Genomic DNA, 23150 nt, shown 5'->3' on the forward strand with positions numbered 1-23150 from the left:
AAGGACCTGAGGTCTAAAAGGTTGAATCGGTTCATCTACGAGTGAATCACTGTTACACAAGGGATTATTTTAACCCGTCTCCAGTTATTCCACCCACTGACCCACCCACCCACTCACTGTATACTCTGCTATCAATGCTTTTTCAGGGAGAAAAGGACTCAATGTTAATACCAGGAATGACAACCGAGACTACTGGCCCGATTTACGGAATTGTATACAGTTATAGTCGCCAGGCCCCAAGAATGGACGTCATCTCAGCACTGTCTCTAGAACCACTCCCTGTGGCTGGAATTTAGATGAGCTAAAGCAGGCTCCTATAATTATGATTTGATTGCCTTGGGCTACTCAACGGTTACGTTTTTTCCACAGCCAAAGTGATCTTTCTAAAGTGCAGTTAAGTCAGGTCACCACCACCTCTTTCTACTCTCCTGCTTATAAGCCCTTCGACTGCTTCAGCCCTCACGGAGGACAAACACTTTGGCCTGAAAAGATAAGAGTCCCTTGGGCAGCGGTGCTCGACTCTGACTCACCCGGGGAGCTGCACCTAAAATACCAATGGCCAGGTCCGCCACTGGAGATTTGAATTGGCTCGGGCTGGGCCCAGGCATCAGTACTCCAAGAGGCTGCTCCGGTGATTCCGCTGCGCAGCCAGGACCGAGAATCACTGCCTGGTAAGTGGGATGGCTGGGAGTGGGAAAGCAAATATGCAGTTTAACTTCTCCTCACAGCGCCTATTCTAGAGACCAATGAGGTAGGAAGGGATAGAAAGGCAGAAATAAAAGCTAGAAAGGAATAAAATGGGGGATAAGCTCGGGCCAGTTACTTCCAGGGAATCTCTACTGTGGCTTCAGGGAAGCGGTCACTGAGAACTGTTTTCTTAAACAGGAAAGTTCAGTGGAAGCCAACTTTCGACACACACACCACAGCGCGCCGCGTCCTCCAGGGAGGTCGGGTCATTTCACCCCATTTTACCTCACGTGACATGGGTCGGAGACGGTGAAGAGCCTTGGCCGACTCACACAAGTGGGGCGTCCTTTAAATTGAGGGTGAGCCTGGCGGGAAGCAGGGCGCAGAGTGTTGGGCCCGAAGCCTTTAAGCAAGGTCTCAGACCCCTGCGTCGAAGCTCAGAGGCCATCCAGCTGCCTTCCACCTCAGGCCTAGCGAGACCCCGGGCGGGAGAACCCGGGCCCACTTCCCGCTTTGAGCTGGAGGTCGGCACTGCTCGACCCGCCTCTGCATTAAAGGGACCTAGTTCCCGCCTTGGCGTGAGGGGGCGTGACAGTCTTGGCCTCACCTCCGGGAGGAAGGGGACCGGGGAGGAGCCCCTCCACTGCGGGCGACGGCGTTGCCTTGACGTCACTTCCCGGCGCCGCCACAAACGTCAGTACTGTGCGCAGATCGTCGCGGTGCGGTTGGCTCTTAAAGTTCGGTCTTAGTTTCCTTCTGAGAACCATGGAAAGTGACTTTTATCTACGTTACTACGTGGGTCACAAGGGCAAGTTCGGCCACGAGTTCCTGGAGTTTGAGTTCCGGCCCGACGGTAAAAGCAACCTCCCGCCCCCCGGGAGCAGAGACTAGGCCTGGGGGTGGGCGAATGGGGAGGCCGGGGGTTGGGAATGGGTGGGGTACTAAAGGAGGAAGGGACTGAGACCTGTGCAGCGCGAGTCTGGAAAGAACGCTCCTGTGTCCGCCCCACGGGGTCTTTCTATCCATGTGCAGGGGCTTCTGTTTAGTGACGTTTTTGACCAGAGTGCTTTCATTCAACAAACGTTGATTGAACGCCCACTTCGTGCCCAGCTCTGTTCCACTCTCTGGGGATACATCAGCGAAGATAGACAAGCTTCGCCTCTTGTGGAACTTGTGTTTTAGTGTTGGGAGCGATATTATAAATAAAAAGATAATTCTCAGTGATGAGTGGTCAGGAAATAAAATGATAGAATAATTGTTGGGTGGGCTGCTTTTAGAGAGGGTGGCCAATAGCGAGCTCTCTGGAGAAGGGATATTTGAACTGAACTCTGACAAGAAGGAGCCTGCTTTGTGAAGCTGGGGAGGAGCATTCCACGCAGAAGAGGAGCAGCAAGTGTCAAGGCTGAAGGACAGGAATGAGCTAGGCATGTTTCAGGTGGCCAGTGTGGCTGAAGCGTAGTGAGCTCCGGGGAGAATAGTAGGAGGTGATGTCGGATAGGCAAGTAGGAGCCTTGTAGGGTAGGTTTTTATAGACCATGGTAAAGAGTTTGGAAATGGAACGTTTTAAGCAGAGAAAAGATGTGATCTGTTCTTGATGAAGCATTCTAGCTATTGGGTGCAGAATGTGTAGGAGTGGAAACAGGACTACTGATTAGAAGATGGTTAAAGTTATCAAGACAAAAGGAATGTTGGTTGGGGCCGGGCGCGGTGGCTCACGCCTGTAATCCTAGCACTCTGGGAGGCCGAGGCGGGCGGATCGTTCTGAGCTCAGGAGTTCGAGACCAGCCTGAGCAAGAGCGAGACCCCGTCTCTACCAAAAATAGAAAGAAATTAATTGGACAGCTAAAAATATATAGAAAAAATTAGCCGGGCATGGTGGCGCGTGCCTGTAGTCCCGAGTGGGAGGCTGAGGCAGAAGGATTGCTTGAGCCCAGGAGTTTGAGGTTGCTGTGAGCTAGGCTGACTCCACGGCACTCGCCCCAGGCAAGAGAGTGAGACTCTGTCTCAAAAAAAAAAAAAAAAGAAATGTTGGTTGGGACTAGAGAAATAGTAGAAGTAGAGAGAAGGATTTAGGATACTGTTGGAGACAGAACCAATTGGACTTTTCTCATTGATAAGATTTGGGGAGAGGGCACTGTGTGTTAGGACGTGAAGTCCGTAGGTTGGGGGTGGGGGGGGCGCAGAATTCTCAGTGATTAGGATATCCAAAAGTAAAAGTTAATTTATTTTCCTGAGAAGGAAAGATAGAGATAGAGAGTTTGTGGCCAGGACACACAGGGGGAGGAAAGAAATGTCAGGCACCTAGGAAAGTTGCTTGGTCCTTTTAAAAGGTAGAAATGGCTTTTTTTCTTTGCTTCAGGGGACTGATAACAAAAGCAGCTGTGAAGCTGCTGTGTGGCTTTTTCTATTTCCCACATAACAGATTGATAGTAGAAATTAGTTTCTTCTTTCTTCTTGATAGTAGAAGGCATCTGATACTGTCTCTTCTTGAGGAAGCAGGGAAGTTCATGCACCTACTGTCCACTCAGGAACTTTTTTCAAGGCTGAGAAAGAACTCAGCGTTAACAAGTTAGGCCACATGTGTTTTAATTAAACTAAGGGTAGTTGTGTTGTGAGTTTATTTCTCTTACTTTCTGTTTGCTAGTTTATTTTCCTCTGTTAGATAGGTTATTAGTAAGACCACCTTTCACTATGGGGAAGGAAAGAAGAATCAACGATGACAGAAAACATCCTCTGAATGAGGGCATAAAGATGAATCTGATAAGCTCTGACAGTGAGGGAGATAGATTTGTAAACAGTGACAGTATATTGGGTGTTGTGGTAGAAAGAAACAGAGGGATCTCTGGGAGCAGAGAGAAGGCACCTAACCTAGCCTCAGGTCAGAGAAGCCTTCCTACATAAAATGACTTGGGGCCGGGGTGGAAAGTGTGGGAGTTGGTTAGGAGTCCAAGAAGAGTCAAGAAGGTCTTTTGGACATCATTAACAGCAAAGAGGCTGAAAAACCAAAAAGTACATGGGATGTTTCAGGCAGAAACCAAGTAGTTTGATTGACTCCAGCAGTGTGAGAGAGGAATAGTGCAAGAGTGAGGCCGGAAAGGCAGATGGGCTCAGATTAGCTATATGTCATGTTGAGGAGTTTGGAAAGCAGTGGGAAGCCATTGACAGTATCAAAGTATTATAGTAACCTAGTGAGATAGGTATGTTACTAAATCACCTTGTTCACTGTATGGAGAGTGGTACTGAAAGGGAAGAGACTTGAGACAGAGAAACAGTGCAGAACCTGTATGATAGGCCTTGACTGTTGAATTAAATTAATTTGGCTCTTTTTACATGTGTGTTTTCTAGTCTACAGGGAAAAAAAAATCATGTCTTCTATTTCCTTTTGTCTTTTCCTTTGTCCCCACCATATACTCAAATTAGCCTGTTGGATGTACATAATGCACAAAAAGAGCCTTGTGTACCAAATGTGCTCAGTGATAAAAGTGCAACTTTTCCATCACAGTAGTAGATCAGGGTGTTAACACAGTCACACAATAATATAAAAGAGCATCCTGTGGTTTTCAAAATGCCTTTACAACACATTTGAGCCTCAGGAGGTCCTGTGTGCAGGTAAGTTATCAATTACTATCCCTATTTTTAGCCCAGGACATTATCCTGCAAAAATGTGATTTGCAGGATGTGAGTCACAAAAGAGCCTGCCTGTGTTCTTTTACCACTATGAGCAGCCTTTTGCAAGAACCGTAGTTCAGTGTCAGCTGTATAGTTAGCTGTGAGGCTGTTTAATAGCCTGAAGTGAAGAACTGAAAGGCTAGTATTGTTGAAACACCAAAGGTATAAATACTAAATCTGTTAGACACTTGGAAGAGCAAGTTAGGATATATTTTAGGCAACACCTGACAGTAGGCTAGTGATGCTTTATTCATATGTTTTTATTGTACATTTGTTTTTTTCCCTCACAGGGAAATTGAGATATGCCAACAACAGCAATTACAAAAACGATGTCATGATCAGAAAAGAGGTATGAGCCTTCATTCACTAGAGTTCAGCCTTTTGTTTTGCATTGTTTCTGTTCTTTCTAGGAGTAGTATTGAAAGGTATAGAAGAGGGAAGCATATATATGTCTGTAGACAGCTTCTAGATTATTTCTCAAATTTTTTAGTTTGTATTTTCTTTTACATTGTTGAATCAGTTACTAGTAACCATTCGATGTCTGGCATGCCTTGCTTTGAACCCTGAATCTCCTGCTTACTAACCATGTGACCTTGGGCAAGTCCCCTGTCTGAACTTGGTAAGTTTTCTGTTTCTTCATCTGCAAAAACAAGGATAATAAAACCTACCCCTGCCCCCACTCCCAAGTGCTGTCATAGAATTAAATATGTTATACTTAAAGTGCTTGGTGTATTCCCTGGCATGTAGCACTCAATGGGGAGAGCTATTTAATTTGCATCTGAATGGGGAAAGGGAGCATAGGAAAGCAGTTAACATCACTGAATGCATGTTAGATGTCAGGCATGGCACTAGGTATTTTATATATATGATCTTATTTAAATTTGATTATCAGACCATGTCATGGGGGGTATTATATCCCCTTTACAAATAAGAAGATGAAGGCCCAGATATTAACTATGGGGCTTGTTTCAAGTCACCTCTGCTGGTACGAATTACAGCAGAAATTCAGACCCATGTCTGCCTCCCTAAAAGTCTACGTGCTCCATGCTGCTGTGATTTCTGCCACACACTTAAGGCTTTATCAAAGCTACTCTTTCCTTTTAACCACTTTGTCACATTTGAAAATGTTTTAACGGCCAATATATTTTCATATCATCATATTTAATTAGCTACTGATTTCATACTTATCCACACATGTCAGCATCCTCACTGCTAGTGTGCAAAACGTATTGTAAAAGACATATCTCTGCTCCTCAGAAGCATGTTATCTAGTTGAGAATAACCAGCACCATTTTGTGCTGCTATAACAAAATACCTGAGACTGGGTAATTTATAAGGAATAGAATTTTCTCACAGTTTTGGAGGCTAGGAAGTCCAAGATCAAGGTGCTGGTAGGTTTGGTTTCTGGTAAGGGCCCAGTCTCTGCTTCCAAGATAGTGCCTTGTTACTGCGTACTCCAGAGGGGACAAATACTGTGTCCTCAGAAGACAAAAGAGCAAAAAGGGGCCAGCTGGTTCCCTTGAGCTTTTTTATATGGCACTAATTCTATCCATGAGGGCTCTGCCCTCTTGGCCTAACCACCTCCTAAAGGCCTCACCTCTTAATACTGTTGAATTGGGGATTACATTTCAACATGAGTGTTAAAGGGGACATAAACATTCAAACCATAGCAGGGCACATTCACAGATCTGTTTGGGGTTCAGATGTGAGTTGGGTATGTGAACAGAGAGAAGGTCCATGTGAATAGGCTGTGCCAGGAGGTAGTAACAACTAGATGGGGCACTGGGGTGTAGTTATTGGGTACTTCTGACTCTGTCCCTCTCCTTTAGCATGTTGAGGTCAGGTGAATATCTTCTCACTTAAGGAGGTGCCAGAAATAAGTCTGTAGGAGCAGTGATTTTTATCTTCCATCACTTTCTGAGTCAGAGCACTGCTTCACGATACAACTTAAATTTTGTTTTTTAACTTGCTTTTAGGCTTATGTACATAAAAGCGTGATGGAGGAACTGAAGAGAATAATTGATGACAGTGAAATTACCAAAGAAGATGATGCTTTGTGGCCTCCTCCTGACCGAGTGGGCCGGCAGGTGAGTGTTTTATTGATTATCCTCTAGTGCAGAAATTTTACAAATAAGATAAGGTTTACTGCTCTGCATATGACAGTGAATCCACTTGTGTGTATGTGATATTGAGCCCTGCACAAAGCAGATTACCAGCACCTTGGTCTAGGGGTGGAGAACCTGCGGCCTTCTAATTTCAAGATTGTTCCTTTTTAACCACCAAAGGAGACAAGAAAGGCTCTATCTTTCTCTGCTGCACCCCTTTTAATAAAAGGATTTGTTCTGTAAAATTTGGATTCAGTCAAAGGGCTACACTTAAGGACCTAGAAGGCCACATGTGGCCTTAAAGGCTGCAGGTTCCTCCCATGCTGAGTGATACTGAGCCCACCTAGAGCCCACCCTGAATTTCTTCTTATGACAACCCCCTTTCTCAAACCTTTTGCTGCCCACCTCACTTACTGAGTAACCACTATGGACAAAGCATTGTGGGGATACAAAGCTAGAACAAAGTTATTTCAACACTCTAATAGAAGGAAAGTCATACAAGCAACTAAGTGTATTATGTAAATTCATGGCTTATATATTTATTCTGAAGACCATTTCGGTAATTAAAAAAATAAAAGCCACTGTCAAGTTTGATTGAATTAACAGAAAAGATATTTCCGCCATGACAGCTGCAATCCTAATCCAGACTTTTGATTGATTTCCTGTTTCTCCTCTTGTCCCATACCATCCATTTTTCCATCCTGAAGCCAGTGTGATCTTTAAAAATATTTGTTTGTGTATTCCACTGATTTAAATGGTCTAGAAGCTTCCCACTAAAAATCCAAATTCCCACCTTATCTTCTGTCATTCTCACAATCTTTCACTGTGTTCAAACCTTGTTAGCGTCATTTCTAATGAGGTGGGTCTTTCTTTAAGGCCTTTGAGTTTGCCACATTCTGCCTAGAATATTCTTCAACTCTATCCAAAACTATCTTTATTATTGAGGTCTTCAAAAGTTACTTTCTCGGTGATACTTTGCCTGTCCATCCAATCAAAGCCTCTCCCCATCATTTTAAAAAATAAGTTCTATTTTATTCTTAGTGGCATTTATTGTCTAAAATTGTCTAATTTGCTTTTCCTTACTTAATCTGTCTCCCTTCATCCCTCACCAAAATAGACACATACACAAATGCAAGCTCATTCAGTACAAGGATTTTACCAATTTTTTTCACTGCTGTCTCTCTAGTGACTAAAATAATGCCAGTGTATAGTAAAAGCTCAGTAATAATTATATTTATTAAATTAAAATGAAAACCCATATAAGCTCATACCTAATTAACCTCAAAATGATGGGCCAACCCTTCAAGAGTTTTTTTTAAAAATCACACCCTTTCCAGCCTGAGCAAGAGCGAGACCCCGTCTCTACTAAAAATAGAAAGAAATTAGCTGGACAACTAAAAATATATAGAAAAAATTAGCCAGGCATGGTGGCACATGCCTGTAGTCCCAGCTACTCGGGAGGCTGAGGCAGAAGGATTGCTTGAGCCCAGGAGTTTGAGGTTGCTGTGAGCTAGGCTGATAATAATATCAAATATATCTATTTTGCTTTATTACTTATAAAATTTTCAGTTCTGTTAACTTATTCAGTCATCACAACAATTCTGTGAAGAGGGCAAGGCATATTCCTTTACACCAGCAATAACCTATCGGATAGTGTAATTAAAAACAATCCCATCCATAATTACAACAAAAGTTATAAAGAACTTGGGAATATATTTAACAAGAAATACAAAACTTATGGAAAGGGCTTTATAGAAGGACTAAAATATGTATTGTTTTTACATATGGGAAGATTGAGTATTACAAAGATGTGGATTTTCAACAAAGTAATATATAAATTCATTCTAATTCAAATTTTAAAATCACAACAGGATTTTTTCCTAGATCCTGATAGAATGAGCATTAAATTCATGGAAGAAGGGCAAGAGTAGCCAAGGTAACACTGAAGATTTCTTATAAAGTTGTAGTCATGGCCAGGTGCGGTGACTCACGCCTGTAATCCTAGCACTCTGGGAGGCCGAGGCAGGTGGATCGCTTAAGGTCAGGAGTTGGAGACCAGCCTGAGCAAGAGTGAGACCCCGTCTCTACCAAAAAAAAATAGAAAGAAATGATCTGGACAACTAAATATATATATATATATATATATATATGTAAAAAATTAGCCAGGCATGGTGGCACATGCCTGTAGTCCCAGCTACTCGGGAGGCTGAGGCAGAAGGATTGCTTGAGCCCAGGAGTTTGAGGTTGCTGTGAGCTAGGCTGATGCCACGGCACTCACTCTAGCCAGGGTAACAAAGCGAGACTGTGTCTCAAAAAAAAAAAAAAAAAGTTGTAGTCATTTGTAGTGTGGTATTGCCTCAGGAATTAACAACTAAACTAATGGAACAAAATAGCCCAGAAACAAACTCATGAATATATGGAAATGTAGAACAGCATACTATAAGGTGGACTTTCAAGTTAATGGGAAAAGGATGAATTGTTTAACAAATTGTATCAGGATGATTGGCAGTAAATTTATGGAATATTTTAAATTAGACTGTTTATGGAAATAAAGAAAAATTTTAAAACATAGAAGAAAATATAGACTATCTTTTATTATTTCTAGGTAGAGAAGGAGTTTTTGAAACTCCAAGGGAAAAGATTGGTAAATTTTACTTCTTTAAATCTAAAAATTCTGTTTGATAAAAGACAGCAAGATAAAATTGAAAGACAAGCCACAGACTGAAAGAGGATATCTGCAAAACATAACTGGCAAGGGGTTTCCAGAATATATAAAGAACCGCAAATTAATAAAAAGACAACGTAGTGGTAGAATGGGCAAAGCTTATTAATAGACAATTTACAGAATTAAACAAGTGGCTAATAAACGTGAAAATTATAAAGGGAAAATTAGGACAATAGTGAGATAACATTTTGAACCCCTTAGAATAACAACAAAGAAAACCCACCATGTTTTAAAAAGGATATGAGAAAAAGGGGGTTCTTATGTTACTAGTGAAAATAAAATTAGTACAGCCATTTTAGGGAGCAATTTGGTGGTATCTGGCACGGTTTAAAATACTTATCCTACTTCTAGGAATTTTCCTGGAGACATTTTCACATATGTATGAGAAAATGCATAGAAGACTATTCTTGCCATGTTGTTTTTTTTTTTGAGACAGAGTCTCACTGTGTTGCCCAGGCTAGAGTGCCATCCTAGCTCACAGCAACCTCAAACTCGTGGGCTCAAGCTATCCTCCTGCCTCAGCCTCCCGAGTAGCTGGGACTACAGGCATGCGCCACCATGCCTGGCTAATTTTTTCTGTATGTTTTTAGTTGTCCAATTAATTTCTTTCTATTTTTAGTAGAGACGGGGTCTCGCTCTTGCTCAGGCTGGTTTCGAACTCCTGAGCTCAAACAATCCGCCCGCCTCGGCCTCCCAGAGAGCTAGTATTACAGACGTGAGCCACCGCGCCCGGCCGCCACGTTGTTTATAGTAACAAAAATTTGGGGCCAGGCACAGAGTGGCTCACGCCTGTAATCCTAGCACTCTAGGAGGCCCAGGTGGTGATGCGTGCCTATAGTCCCAGCTACTTGGGAGGCTGAGGCAGGAGGATTGATTTAAGCCCAGGAGTTTGAGGTTGCTGTGAGCTAGGCTGACGCCACGGCACTCTAGCCCGGGCAACAGAGTGAGGCTCTATCTCACAAAAAAAAAAAAGTAGAACTTCAGTCTTATTCAGTAGGGAAATGGAATACTCTAAAGCATTTAAAACTAGTGAACTAGATCTATGTAACTCAACATGGATAAATCTCAAAAACAATGTTGAATGAAAAAAGCAAAAAGATACATATAGTATGACCATTTATGTAAAATTTTTAAAACATATCGCCAAATCTAAAAACATGAGTGGAACGAATACACTCCAACTTCAGGGAATGCAGGAAAACGAACAGAATGGGAGGTGGACATAAACTTTATATTTTATTTCTTTAAAAAAAATCTGACACAAGTATGACAAAATATTAACATTTTTCAAATCTACGTATTGGGAACATTGGTCTCAGTGTTTTCTATTTTCTGTTTGATTATAAATCAAAAAGAAATAGGGAAGAAGAAGAAAAAATAAGCAGAGTTCACTAGAATCTAAGTTCCACAGAGCAGAGATCTTTTTTTGGTTTTGTTTGGTTTTACTGATCTGTCCCAAGTACTGAGAACAATACCTGGCACACAGTAGCCACCCCCACAGATATTTTTTGAAGGTTTATGGTACTCATGTCACTATTTAGAAATTGAGACCCAAGATCAAACAGCTAGGAAGTGACAAAGCTGGGATCAAAGCCAAGGTCTGGAACACTTTCCTTGTCCCATGTTGCCCAGAAAGATTAGATCCTTTTGTATTTTTAAAACACAGATCTAGGCCAGACACAGTGGCTCACGCCTGTAATCCTAGCACTCTAGGAGGCTGAGGCAGGAAGATCACTCAAGCTCAGGAGTTTGAGACCAGCCTGAGTGAAAGCAAGACCCTGTCTCTACTAAAAATGGAAAAAATTAGCAGGGTGTGGTGGCGCACGGCTGTTGTCCCCAGCTACTTGGGTGGCTGAGGGAGGAGGATTGCTTGAGTCCAGGAGTTTGATGTTGCACTGAGCTATGATCATGCCACTGCACTCTAGCTGGGGTGACAGCAAGACTCTGTCTCCAAAAAAAAAACCAACACAGATCTATCCGTGTTACACCACATTGTTAACAATGAAAACTTGTATACAAAATCGTATGTAAATTCTTCCAAATTTCAGAAATGGTAGAGCCTTGAGAATACAGCTTCCTCTACAAGTATGAGCTTATCAAGGGCTAAACTAGTATTTATCCGTTTCTAGTGCCTAGCACAGTTTAGGGCTTAGAGTGAACTGTCCTTGTTTTTGTGGCCATCTGTATTATTGTTTGTGATTTGGCAAATCATAAACCCTTCTCCTGTGTGCTTGAAGAATAATCCAATTCTATTCAACTTAGATTTTTTTTTTTTAATGTTTCTAGGAGCTTGAAATCGTCATTGGAGATGAACACATTTCTTTCACAACATCAAAAATTGGTTCCCTTATTGATGTCAATCAATCCAAGTAAGTGTACATGATACTTAATATGCAGTTGTGTCTGTTTTGGAGCAGATTGATAAGAAGTCTTTAACCAAACTGGAACAATTATGGGAAGATCTGGTGCAAGTGCAAAACAGAGGTGGCAGCTTTGTCCTTATTACGGAGGGATTCCAAATATTTTTGAAGGCTTGCTCCTACTACTTTTGGTGTTTCATTCAATCATTGCTACTAAGAGCTTCTTGGTGACACACACACATACAGATTAATGCATAGGAGCAGTCAGAACAGAAAATGAAATATGCCAAAATAAGCACTCAGGATAAACTGTAGAGTCTTCCCAGTCTGAACAGCCTTTTCAGTGTTGACCATTCAGACTGGCACATCTTAAATCTGACTTTGGTAAAACTTGAAATTTTTTAGGATCTAAGTATTAAAATTCATGTTGTCACTGGGGCAGATTATAAAGTTGAGACATGAATCTATATGCTACAAAGGATCCTTAGAATTTGGCAACCTCTTTGGTTCTTGTGTTTTGAGGATTTGGCATTAGATATGACTCACTTTTAGTAAATGTTGGGCATAATCGTCTTCCTTTGGACAGTCTCCTTGTTCTTAGCCAGTGATGCCACAGTAATCTTCAACCTCTTGGTCTTGCTTAGTACTACTACTTTGTCAAAAAGTTTTCCTAATTCTGAAAGTAATACACGCTCATTGTAGAAAATACAGGAAATGTAGAAAAGTAGAAAGGGGAAATTGTCCATAATCTTATGAATTAGACAACCATTATTATTAATATCTTAAAGTATTTTTTAGTCTTTGTACATTAAAAAACTTTTAAAAAGCACAAAAAATGTAGTTGAGATCAACAATCTTATTTTAATCATTCTTTTTCACGTAATATGATATAAACATTTCCCCATTTAAAAAACTCAGCATATTTAAATGATCTCATAATATTCCCTTTTAATATAGCCTTTCTTTCTTTATGGAACTTAATTGTTCGAAGTTTTAATGCTGTAAATACCTTTACAAAGAACATCTTGGTAGATGAATAATTAGGGTTATTAAATGGTATTTTTTGCCAATTTTTCTCAGCTTTTTAAACATTTTTTTTCTTCTTGTATTTTAGGGATCCAGAAGGCTTACGAGTATTTTATTATCTTGTCCAGGACCTGAAGTGTTTGGTCTTCAGTCTTATTGGATTACACTTCAAGATTAAACCAATCTAAGTTGAATATTGGTGTGGACATGAGGGGGGTGGGAGTAGTTTTTAATTACCATCATCAGGAAATTTTTGTGTATATCAGGGCAATATTTTTTATAAGCTATAAATGATTATCTTTAATAAATACATGATAAAATCCAATTTTTATTATTTTATAAAGACCCAAACATGTGAACTCATCTCAGTTGCTTTGTATAATAAAACACTAGTGTCCTATGTGAAGTATTGCCCAAAAGTGAAATCTACTCAACTCTCTAGATATAACTGCCATTTTACAGGAAATAAAAGAATAGAGAAATATGCTAAGAAAAATACAATGGGCATCAATCAGCAATTTCTAGAGGAAATTCCAGACCCAATGACCTGGTTTCTTCAGTACATTGCAAGGGAAACAGATGGATGTACAAAGAAGATTTAAGAGACATCTTAATCAATACGTTTGGACCCTATTTGGATCATGATTCAAAAACGTAAAATTGATACCATCAAGGAAATATTGAACACTATTTGATGATTTTAATGAAGTATTGTTAATTTTAAGCATGAAATATTGTGGTTGGGGTTTTTTAAATCACCTTTTATAAATACATCTATAGTTCAGTAGTGTGGGCAGGGGGATGCTTTGGTTTAGTACATTACAAGGGATAAAATGCCTGGTCTTAGAAAAGTTTTCCATTAATCCATTTTATAATCAGAATAACAACAGCCAGTAAGGACTGAAACCAAGTTGGTACAGATTGTGTGGAAATTCGTTCAGTAGGTAGATCTGTAGGAACTTTTTCTTTCTGCTAAACTGTATGGCTTCTTTAGGCAAATTGCTGATTGAACAGATTGCACCTACTGAAAGGACCTAGACCTTGATAAGCCTCATTTGACTGAAGGGAATTGATTAGCAACTCACATCCCTAAAGAATGGCCAGCTTGGGACAAGGTCCCAAGTATTCTGACTTCTGGACCAGTGCTGTTTCCACTACACTCTGCCTCCTTCAGAGACTATGGGACAAGTTAGGGGCAGCGCTGAGATGTCAGGATTCCTGAATCCAGTGCACCTCCTGCTATAAGGGTACTTGGGGCAATGAGGCAAAAAATAAAATCCATCCATCTGGTCTTCAAGTACTAAAAACAAAACAAAACTCCAAATGATAAATGACAATGAAGACCTCAGAAGATTGAGTCTTGGATGGGCTGTTTCTTCTAATGTTGATGTCCGCAGCTCCTGCATGGTCTCAGATGTACCTGGACAAGAGGCCAGGTAAAACAAGGTTCAGGAGGCGTATGATAGAAGGATAAGCAGGTGGGAGCCTGAAAAGAGCCAGCTGAAGGGGAGCATCTAGTCATAGGGACCAGGATGAGGACGTGGACACTTGGCAACTCTGAAGAGGGGCCTACAAACCAGGTGTCGTGGGCGAAACAGGATGGGGCAGTTTAGAGAACGCACCATCTCCGAATCAGCGAGGCTGCTCCTGGGCAGGGGGAACCGACGTGATCTGAGAAGTTTCACGGGGCAGGCAGGGACCAAGTGTGAGGGAAAGCAGAGTAGTGAAGGGCCAGGAACGAGAACTGAGGGGCCAGAGGATGCCTAGCAGAGGTTCCGGGCAGGGGCTGTCTTGTTCGCTTAGTGCTGGCACAAAATCGGCGTGCATTACCGATTCCTGAAGGCAGGCTTCAGCGGATCTGAGCACCGGTTAATGGCGGACTCAGTTGACATTCACATGTGTCAGCTTACCTGACTGGAAGAGCCCGGCTCATAGGGCAAGCAGCGGCGCGCGCGCCCCGCCCGCCCGAGGCCCGCACTGAGGGTGCGCAGACCGCGGCCGCCTTTTACGACGGACCGTAAAGTAGCGGCCGCAGCCAACGCTGGGCTGAGCGGGGACACTATGGGGGTGAGGGGAGGCAACCCGCCGCCGGGACATGGAGGGACAGGTGGCGAGGACCTGGGAGGCAGGAGCTCGCGCCAGGAGGGAATGAAGGGCGTGGGCTAGCGCCGAAGGAGGGGGAGGCGGAGCTCGTGCCTGGAGGGGCAGATATGGGTTAGGCGTAGGCTCGTGAGGCTGCGCAGGCGCGCTGACACAGTCGCTGTGGCCTTCCCTCTCCTCAGAAAATCGCGCTGCAGCTCAAAGCCACGCTGGAGAACGTCACCAAGCTCCGGCCAATGGGCGAGGACTTTCGGTGGTACCTGAAGGTGCGGCTGGAGGGCGGGGACCTTGGACGGGGAGAAGGGAGGAGCATCCGAGAGGCGGTGGACTTCGTAGGGGTTCCCGGCAGGGGCACTGGGGACCGGTCCCGGGAAGAGCTGGCCTGTTCTGATGTCAGTACTGAACGGGAGCTTTCTCTCCGGCCGCATGAGAACTATTTAACCAGACGTATTAAGTGTTCGGCTTTTTTTCTGGTTAGAATTTTAGGTTTGCTTTTTAAAGTTTATTGGTTCATCTTTAATTGGCAGTGTTGGAACTCTTCCTTTTGTAATTTTTCCCTCTGTTAAATATTTCATGGTCTTACTAAACAGACACTAAATGAAATACTACTTGAAGGGACCTTGTGATTACTTGATAAGGTGAATAATTTCTCCTTGGGTTTTATTTGTTGATTTGATATTATTTTTGTGAAGTAGGTCAATTTTGTGTATAATTCACCCTTCCCTATCCCACGCTGGTAAATCTGGTACCCTAGTGTCATAGTCTACAGAGGTCCTCCCCTTACCCAAACAGTTTGAGGTCCTTCACTATTCCGTATCTCAGAGTCTCTGCTTTATTTTCCTTCTACTCTAAATCACAGCCTTCTTCTGTACTTGTCAAAAGCCCTATCCTTCAAGAAGCACCTCTGCCCACTTTTATTTTCAAGTATTTTGAAGCTTGAGTGCCAGGGCTTATTTGGGGAATCAGTGTTTTTTGGCTTTAAGAAGCACAGAGTCTGCTGAAGGAAACAGAAAAATAGTAACACAGATTAACTAGTACCTGCGGGCCTGTGGGAATGCAAAGGAAGCTCCCAACCACGCAGAGTGGGTGGGGGGCCTGCTGCGGCCATTTCTGTACCACACAAGCCTTGAATCACCAGCCAGACGGGGCACTTCTGGGAGGGTGGATGTGCCAACATGAGAAACAGCTTGACCTGTCCTTTGCCCAGAGATTAGTCTGGTTGTGTCTTTGTTGGGGCTAGTTGTAAGGATGAAGTGAGATTGCCAACAAGAAGGTAGGTTATGGGCCTGCCCACCTCACACTGTTCTTTTCCTTCTCTCGGTGTCTGCCCAACTGAGCCGGCTTTTTTACTGATACTCTTTTTTCCTCCCAAGATGAAATGTGGCAACTGTGGTGAGATTTCAGAGAAGTGGCAGTACATCCGGCTGATGGTAACTGTTCCCTACCGCCAGCACACTCACAAACACATGTACACCTCTGGGCAGGAATTGGGGAAACTGGCCCTAATCTCTCTGGCCCTTTGGGCCCTGCTTTTTTGTGGTCTGGGAGGGTAGGCATCAGTGTGATCAGCACTGGGAACAACAGGCATCTTTGGGATGTGAAGCAGAGTTCAAAATTAAGGGGAAGCCCTTTCCTTATTCTCAGGAAGCCTCCCCAGGATTCTTGTCCTAGCAAGTCACTCCCCTCGCTGGGTCTTGCTCTCTTCAACTGGATAAGCAGTGGGACTGGATCTCTTCAGGACTCTAGCATTTAATTTATGTGTGACTAGAGGTTCTGTTTGTTCTTTGCCAGGACAGTGTGGCCCTGAAGGGTGGCCGTGGCAGTGCCTCCATGGTCCAGAAGTGCAAGCTGTGTGCACGGGAAAACTCCATTGGTAGGTCAGGCCAAGAATACTGAGCTCTGCGAGGCTGGCCCACAGCTTCCTGGTACTAGACCAAAAGTAGGCTCACATTATCTATGGTGGACTCAGGCCTAAGGTGCTGAAGCCTGTGCAGAGATTTCTTTTTCCTAGTGCCACATCTGGGTACCTGGGTGGGGCCAGGGTATGGACTGAAGTCAGCTTTGTCTTCTTTTTTATGTTTCAGACATTTTGAGCAGCACCATCAAGCCTTACAATGTAAGTTTGTGGCTGTGGTGGCAGGTGTGGTGGGGTTGAATCTAAACTGGGAGCTAGGAGGCCTGGGTTCTAGAATTACATCTGCACCGGAGTGACCTGCCACAGGACATTCATTCACATACTTAGTTTTCATTCACTCAGTTATTTATCTACCATACACTGAGTGCTTGGCAGGGAGAAGACTCTTGAGCGGGCTATTGCAGAACCTTATAAACTCTGGTTTGTGGGAGCTCAGCGGACTGCTGACCCAACCGAGCTGCTGTTTGCATCACTGAGAGCACTTGCCTTGTCTACATTTTAGGGGACTAGCAAGCTGCCTCTGAAACCATAGGTGGGATAGTCCTTGGGTGCATCCCGTATCATGACAGCGTGGATGTTACTGGAGAGTTGTTAGATACTGCATAACAAGCCCAAAGGCAAGGGAGAGTGTGTGTGCTTTGAGTCTGTTCGTTTAAAGAAGGGCAGTTATTTGTATTCACTCATTCCTTATTTGATATTTACTTAAAATGTCTGCATTGTGCCAAATTCTTGGCTTTGTCTTGAAGTTAAAGAGAGAAATTAAGTGAGGACTTGCCCTCAAGTAAATCATAATCTAGTGGAGTAGACCAGCAAATAAAAAGCCAACCAGGGCCCAACAGAGAAGTGCCTCACCGTATTAGACACATGGTTGATGTGCAGGAATTTATTTTAAGGTAAATGACAGGAAGAGAGTGAATGGGTATGGCACTTGGGGTCTTTGGGCCTGTGGGTCAAGTAGGCGTGAATTTCCTGGCTACCCACCCCCCAAGAGGTACCCTTCTACGTCCATATACTATGTCAAAGGCTCTAGGCCAGCCCTCTGCCCTCAAAGCATGGCAGATGATTAGCTAAAGGCTTTATGGCTGTGTGTACCAGGACTGTTTGGATGATCTGGAGAACTTGTAGCTTAATATTCTTGTTCATATTTTTGGTCTTGATAATTTTATCTATCATTTATTGAACATAGTGTCAAGTACTGTTCTGGGCACTTAACACGTATTTCACATTCTCACCGTAAACCTGTAGAGGTTTCCTCAGCCTTGTTTTGGGCCTGGAGGGGAAGAGAGGCAGAGCTCAGCCTCACATCCAGGCAGGCTGACCCCAGAATCCGCACTTTTTCTGCAGCAGCCATGTCCGTGGAAAGCCTCCTGGGGAGCAGGTGCCCAAGGCAGGCTTCTTGTAAGAAGGGGATGAGTTGTTCCCGGGTCCCATTCTAGGCTCACAGGGGCAGTAAGGGCCCACTTGGCAGGAAGGGCAGGGGCCCTGGGGTCATCCTGAGGGCACATTTGGGCTTAACCTCCTCAACACGCTTCCTTTCTAGGCTGAAGACAATGAGAAGTTCAAGACAATAGTAGAGTTTGAGTGCCGGGGCCTTGAACCAGTTGATTTCCAGCCCCAGGTGTGTGTCTTCCTGGGAAACCTGTATCTCTGGGGAAGGGGTGTATGAAGGGACAGCAGAAATGTGCTTCCCACAGAGATCATGGACTAGGGATGACTGTCACTTATTAAGTGGCCACTATACGCTGGGCACCATGCCTGTCACTTTTCTATGTTAACTCGTTTAATCCTCACAGTAACCCTATGAAGCTATTCATCCTATTTTTCAGATGAGGAAGGAACTTCAGAGGTTTTGCGACTTGCCCAGGGTCACACAGTAAGCGGTGGGGCTATAATTTGAACCCAGGTCTGTCTGACTCCAGAGCTAGTGCTCGTCCCCCTTTATTTTTTGCAGTTTTTCACCTCACACAGATCTGTGAGGTAGGCAGAAGAGAGAGTACTGTCATCCCCATTTCATAAATAAGAAAACTAAGGTCCAGAGAGGGGAGTGACATGCTCAGGTGCTTCAGCAAAGCAGTGGTAGCAGAAGACTTTACCCCACACCTCCTGCTTTCTGGTCCAGGGCTGTAATTTGGAGGAACCACTCTGGTCACAAGGAGGCTGCCAGGTCCTGGAAGCTCAGCAGTTACTCCAGAACGGCTGCTCACACTGCATCCCTGTCCTCTATCTCAAAGGCTTTGCAAGACCAGCAACCCAGCCAGCCCTCCATGCCAGCCCAGTGCCTCCTTTTCCCAAGACTAACTGCTGCCTTCTTGTCCCCTGCAGGCTGGGTTTGCTGCTGAGGGTGTGGAGTCAGGGACAGTGTTCAGTGACATTAATCTGCAGGAGAAGGTACGAAGTTTGGGGGCCTTACAAGGTGCTGTAGGGAACCTGGTGGGAATTACCCTTTCGGTGAACAAGGCTCAGCAATGGAAAGCTAACTCTGCATTTTTGTGCTTTTTGTTGGTGATTTTATTATTTAAATGGCCCAAGTGTAGTGCTGTCTATAGGCCTGAGCTATCTGGCTCTGTTCAGGGTCATATGTGTTCATGAATATCAGAGACAGAGCCTGAGCTGGGCCTTTTAAGTCCCAATTCTCTCCACGCTGTCCCTTTCTGCCTTGTGAGGCTAACATTGCCACTTTATTTCACAGGACTGGACTGACTATGATGAAAAGGCCCAGGAGTCTGTGGGAATCTACGAGGTCACCCACCAGTTTGTGAAGTGCTGAACTCTTCCTGCACACTTGCCTTGAAGGACTGAGAAGGGACAAAGTCCTCCAAGCAGCAGAGGCCACTGAGGCCAGTCCCCTCTTCCCTTGTCTCCTGGCAGCTGCACCAAACCTTCCCAGTCTGCATGCTGGGCTCTGTCAGAGCTTCCCAAGCCCCACCAATAAAGCCCCTGTCTGTGCCGAACTGGTGTGTGAAGGTGGAGTCAGGTAGCAGCCACTCCCTCCACAAATAAGTATTCACACTGGGGGTCTTTGCCTGCTTCCTGGCACCTTCTCTCAGATTTAAATCATGCACCTGGTCCAGTTTGTAAAATATGCAGGAGGACATGGTTCCTAAGATCTCTCTAGGTCGTGGGGAGTGAGGTCAGCCCAGATCAAAGGTATAAAAGCCAGTGGCACAAAGGGCAGCAGAGCCCATGGAATGATGCATGAGACCAGCAGTCCTCAGCCAAAATACTGCATTGACTAGCTTGGCTCTCAAGTAAACCCAGCCATCTCTGTTAGCTGATATCACTTCATATTCCGGAGCTAAAAGGGACTTTAGAGGTCAGCACTCCTGGCATGTATCTACTTTACAAAAGAGCAGATGGTCATCAGGTCTGTGCTCACTTGCTGTGATTGGACTCCCTGCCCATCAGGAGAGTCAGTGTGAAAGTTCTTTTTTATTCTAAGTCAGCCTCTGTGGTCCTTGTAGCTCCTCCTGCTCGTCCTGGTTTGTCCCCTTGTGACCACACTTGTATGTTCTTCTGCCCCCAGACAACCCTTGGGAGCTGTGAAGATAGCAGTCACAGCTGTTTAAGTCTCATGGGCCTGGTTCCCTGGTCAGAAGATCCCCCATGCAGTAGACAGAGTTGTTCAGTGCATACTAAGTCATGAGGGGATGCTCATGCCTTCACACTGGCGAACCCACCATTTGGAAAACCTGTTACCAGGGACCTTATTTCTCCAATGTCCCACTGGAGGCTGGAATTCTTTGGAAGCAAAAATTAGTTATCTTCGTTTCCCATTTCTGGGAGCGGGAAAGGGTCTGCCCACTTCCAAGCTTGTGAGGCTATAGGAAGGGGATCTTCAGGTTCTAGGCAAAGCTGGCCATGCCCAGGGTGCCAAGGAGGTGCCTACCTTGCCCCCTCTGAAGTCCGGCAGTCACATTGTGTTTCCTCTAGGTCCCCTGTGTTCCTGGCCCCCTAGGCTCTTGTGCATCTAACAGAGCAGGGATTCTTCAGTCCTCTCTCAGCCAGCAGGTCAGCCAGCCCTTGCCCAGTGGGTCCAGTCCACTGCCCACCTAGGAAGCAGATAATGTAGGGAACACTGGGCTGGGTAAGCAGCCTTTCTGGTTTTTAGTCTCGGTACCAGCAAGTGTGTGTTAAGCTCATAAAGGGCAAACACTAATGGGATCTCAAGGTTTTCTTTCTTTTTTTTTTTTTTTTTTTGAGACAGAGTCTCACTCTGTTGCCTAGGCTAGAGTGCCTTGGTGTCAGCTCAGCTCACAGCAACCTCAAACTTCTGGGCTCAAGCAATCCTCCTGCCTCAGCCTTCCGGGTAGCACGCAACACCGTGCCCAGCTAATTTTTTCTATTTTCAGTTATTTGGCTAATTTCTTTCTATTTATAGTAGAGACGGGGTCTCGCTCTTGCTCAGGCTGTTCTCAAACTCCTGAGCTCAAGCAGTCCTCCCGCCTCAGCCTCCCAGAGTGCTAGGATTACAGACATGAGCCACTGCGCCCGGCCTCAAGGTTTTCTTTATATTTTAAGTTATTTTCTCATCTTTCAGGAAATAGGGAGGGGAACCCAAGTAATCATTAATACATTAAAGGAAAAATGAAATAGATTATGTTAACAGATGCAAAAAAAGTATTCAGTAAAATTCAACACCCATTAACAACACAAGCCAGAGAACATAGCAAACTAGGAACAGGAGGGAACCACTTTTCAGCTCACAAAGGATACCTACAGAAAACAGCAAATGCCATGTTTAATAAATGATAAAATGTTTGAAAAATTCCATTCAAGATCAGGTGAGATGAGGATGCCCTCAAACACTGCTTCAATTCATCATGGTGCTGGAGGTCTCTAATAGTGCGGTAAGATTATAAAAATAAGAGGAAAGGATTGGAAAGGAAGAAACAACCCATTTTCCTCAGATTATGATTTTCCACTAGAAGAATCCAAAAGAATTAACAGGTGCTGGATTTAGGATCAATACACAGAAATCAAATGCATTTCAATGCACTAGCAACAAGCAGAGTACAAGAAAGACACTATTCGTAACAGTAACCAAAAAATAGCCCAGAAAGTATTTATAACTAGGAATTAACCTAGCAGAGATTTGTGACCTTAATGGAGAAAACTAAAACTTTAGTGAAACTTGTTAAAGCCTAAATAAATGGAGACCTATACTATTATTGGTGGATAGGAAGACTTCATATTACAAAGGTGCTCATTTCTAACAATTGTATTTATAAATTAAATTCCAGTAGAAATCTCAACTTTTTAAAATAGAACTTAAGTTGATTCTGAAATCTGTGTAAGAGAGTAGACTTCCCCTACCCAATATCAGAATGTGCATAAGGCAGTGGCAATTAAGACACATGGTATTGTCACTGTGATACACAAATTGACCAGTGGGACAATAGATAAACAGACCCATTTATGTATGAAAACTGATTAATGGCAGGTGATGTTGCAGATCAGTGGGGTAATTACTATCCACCCTTGCACATGTAAAATGGGGATAATTTTTGCCCATTGTAGAGTTGAGGAGATCAAATCAACCGGTGCATAGGGAAGAGCTTACAAATGGTTGAGTTCTGTACAAATGTGCAAAATGTGTGTGAACCCTAACTGGGCTAAGGATCAATAGTTAAGTGTCTTTGTCATCCTAGCTACCACCCTGGAACCCTTCCTAACCTGAATCTGAGACAAGAGGGAAGGCTGAGGGGAGTTGTTAGTATGAATGCTGAGCACTGGGACAGGCCAGTAGGAGAGGCCCCCTGAAGAAGCTCCATGCACCCAACGTTCACCATGACCATAAGCACAAGGTATAGTTTTTTCAGCCCTGCAAGATACAGTTGGTCCGAAGACCAGTGCTGTGGGGAACTCGCTCTTCAGATGAGGTCAGTACTTCAGTAAGGACTGGAAGCACAGCAGTAGATAGCACAGAGCAGTAGAAGAACACAGATTAAGCTTCAACTATGTGCCAGGTGCTTTGCCTATATTGTTACAGTGAATCATCATAACATCCCCATGCTATAGTAATTATCCCCATTTTGCCAAGACGAGTTCATGGACAGAGAGGCATAATAACTTGCCTATGGTCATCAAGTGAGGAAGAGGTGGAACCAGGATACAAGTTAGCTATTCATGAATGAGAGCTGCAGTATGTTTATGTACATCGGCAGCCACCAGGGGTCTCTCTCTGACCAAACTACAGCATACAGAGGCCCTGGTACCTGCTGGCATTCACTAAATACCACTGAGGATAGGTGGCGTCAACTAAGAACACATGCAGGTATGTTTTCATGAATTTTAAGGATTAAATGGGGTAATGCTTTCTATGAGTTGTACGGAGGATTAAATGAGGCAATGCTTTGTGACTGACTCACACCAGAATCCAAATCCCAGCCATCCACTAACTCACTGGGAAGCCACTGGGAATGCAATAAAAGTAAACATAAACAAAACCCCTTCCTTTTCAAAAAACAAAACACAGCATAACAAAAAACACCCTTCCTTTCATGTTACAGCAGTGTTCTAACAATAACTTGGGAAGGAAAAAATTCCATGTTCACTCAATGTAG

At 43.8% G+C, this 23150-nt stretch overlaps 2 protein-coding genes across 2 annotated transcripts; both read left to right on the plus strand.

Annotated features, from left to right (window-relative positions):
* The first annotated feature begins 1297 nt into the window (after window positions 1-1297).
* Window positions 1298-12931, plus strand: MAGOH (mago-nashi homolog, proliferation-associated (Drosophila)). The gene is made up of 5 exons (XM_012639447.1): window positions 1298-1540; window positions 4647-4705; window positions 6333-6443; window positions 11473-11555; window positions 12661-12931. The coding sequence occupies exons 1-5, from the start codon at window positions 1453-1455 to the stop codon at window positions 12758-12760; spliced, it is 441 nt and encodes a 146-aa protein (XP_012494901.1). The 5' UTR covers window positions 1298-1452; the 3' UTR covers window positions 12761-12931.
* Window positions 12932-14605: 1674 nt separating this feature from the next.
* On the plus strand, window positions 14606-19599 carry LOC105806350 (chromosome unknown open reading frame, human C1orf123). The gene is made up of 8 exons (XM_012639448.1): window positions 14606-14639; window positions 14855-14938; window positions 16046-16102; window positions 16464-16545; window positions 16757-16788; window positions 18128-18205; window positions 18910-18975; window positions 19277-19599. Exons 1-8 carry the CDS (start codon window positions 14634-14636, stop codon window positions 19352-19354), a joined length of 483 nt encoding a protein of 160 aa, XP_012494902.1. The 5' UTR covers window positions 14606-14633; the 3' UTR covers window positions 19355-19599.
* Window positions 19600-23150: the final 3551 nt, after the last annotated feature.

This window comes from Propithecus coquereli, unplaced genomic scaffold (assembly GCF_000956105.1).
Source record: "Propithecus coquereli isolate 6110/MARCELLA unplaced genomic scaffold, Pcoq_1.0 Scaffold14, whole genome shotgun sequence".
Taxonomy (NCBI): domain Eukaryota; kingdom Metazoa; phylum Chordata; class Mammalia; order Primates; family Indriidae; genus Propithecus; species Propithecus coquereli.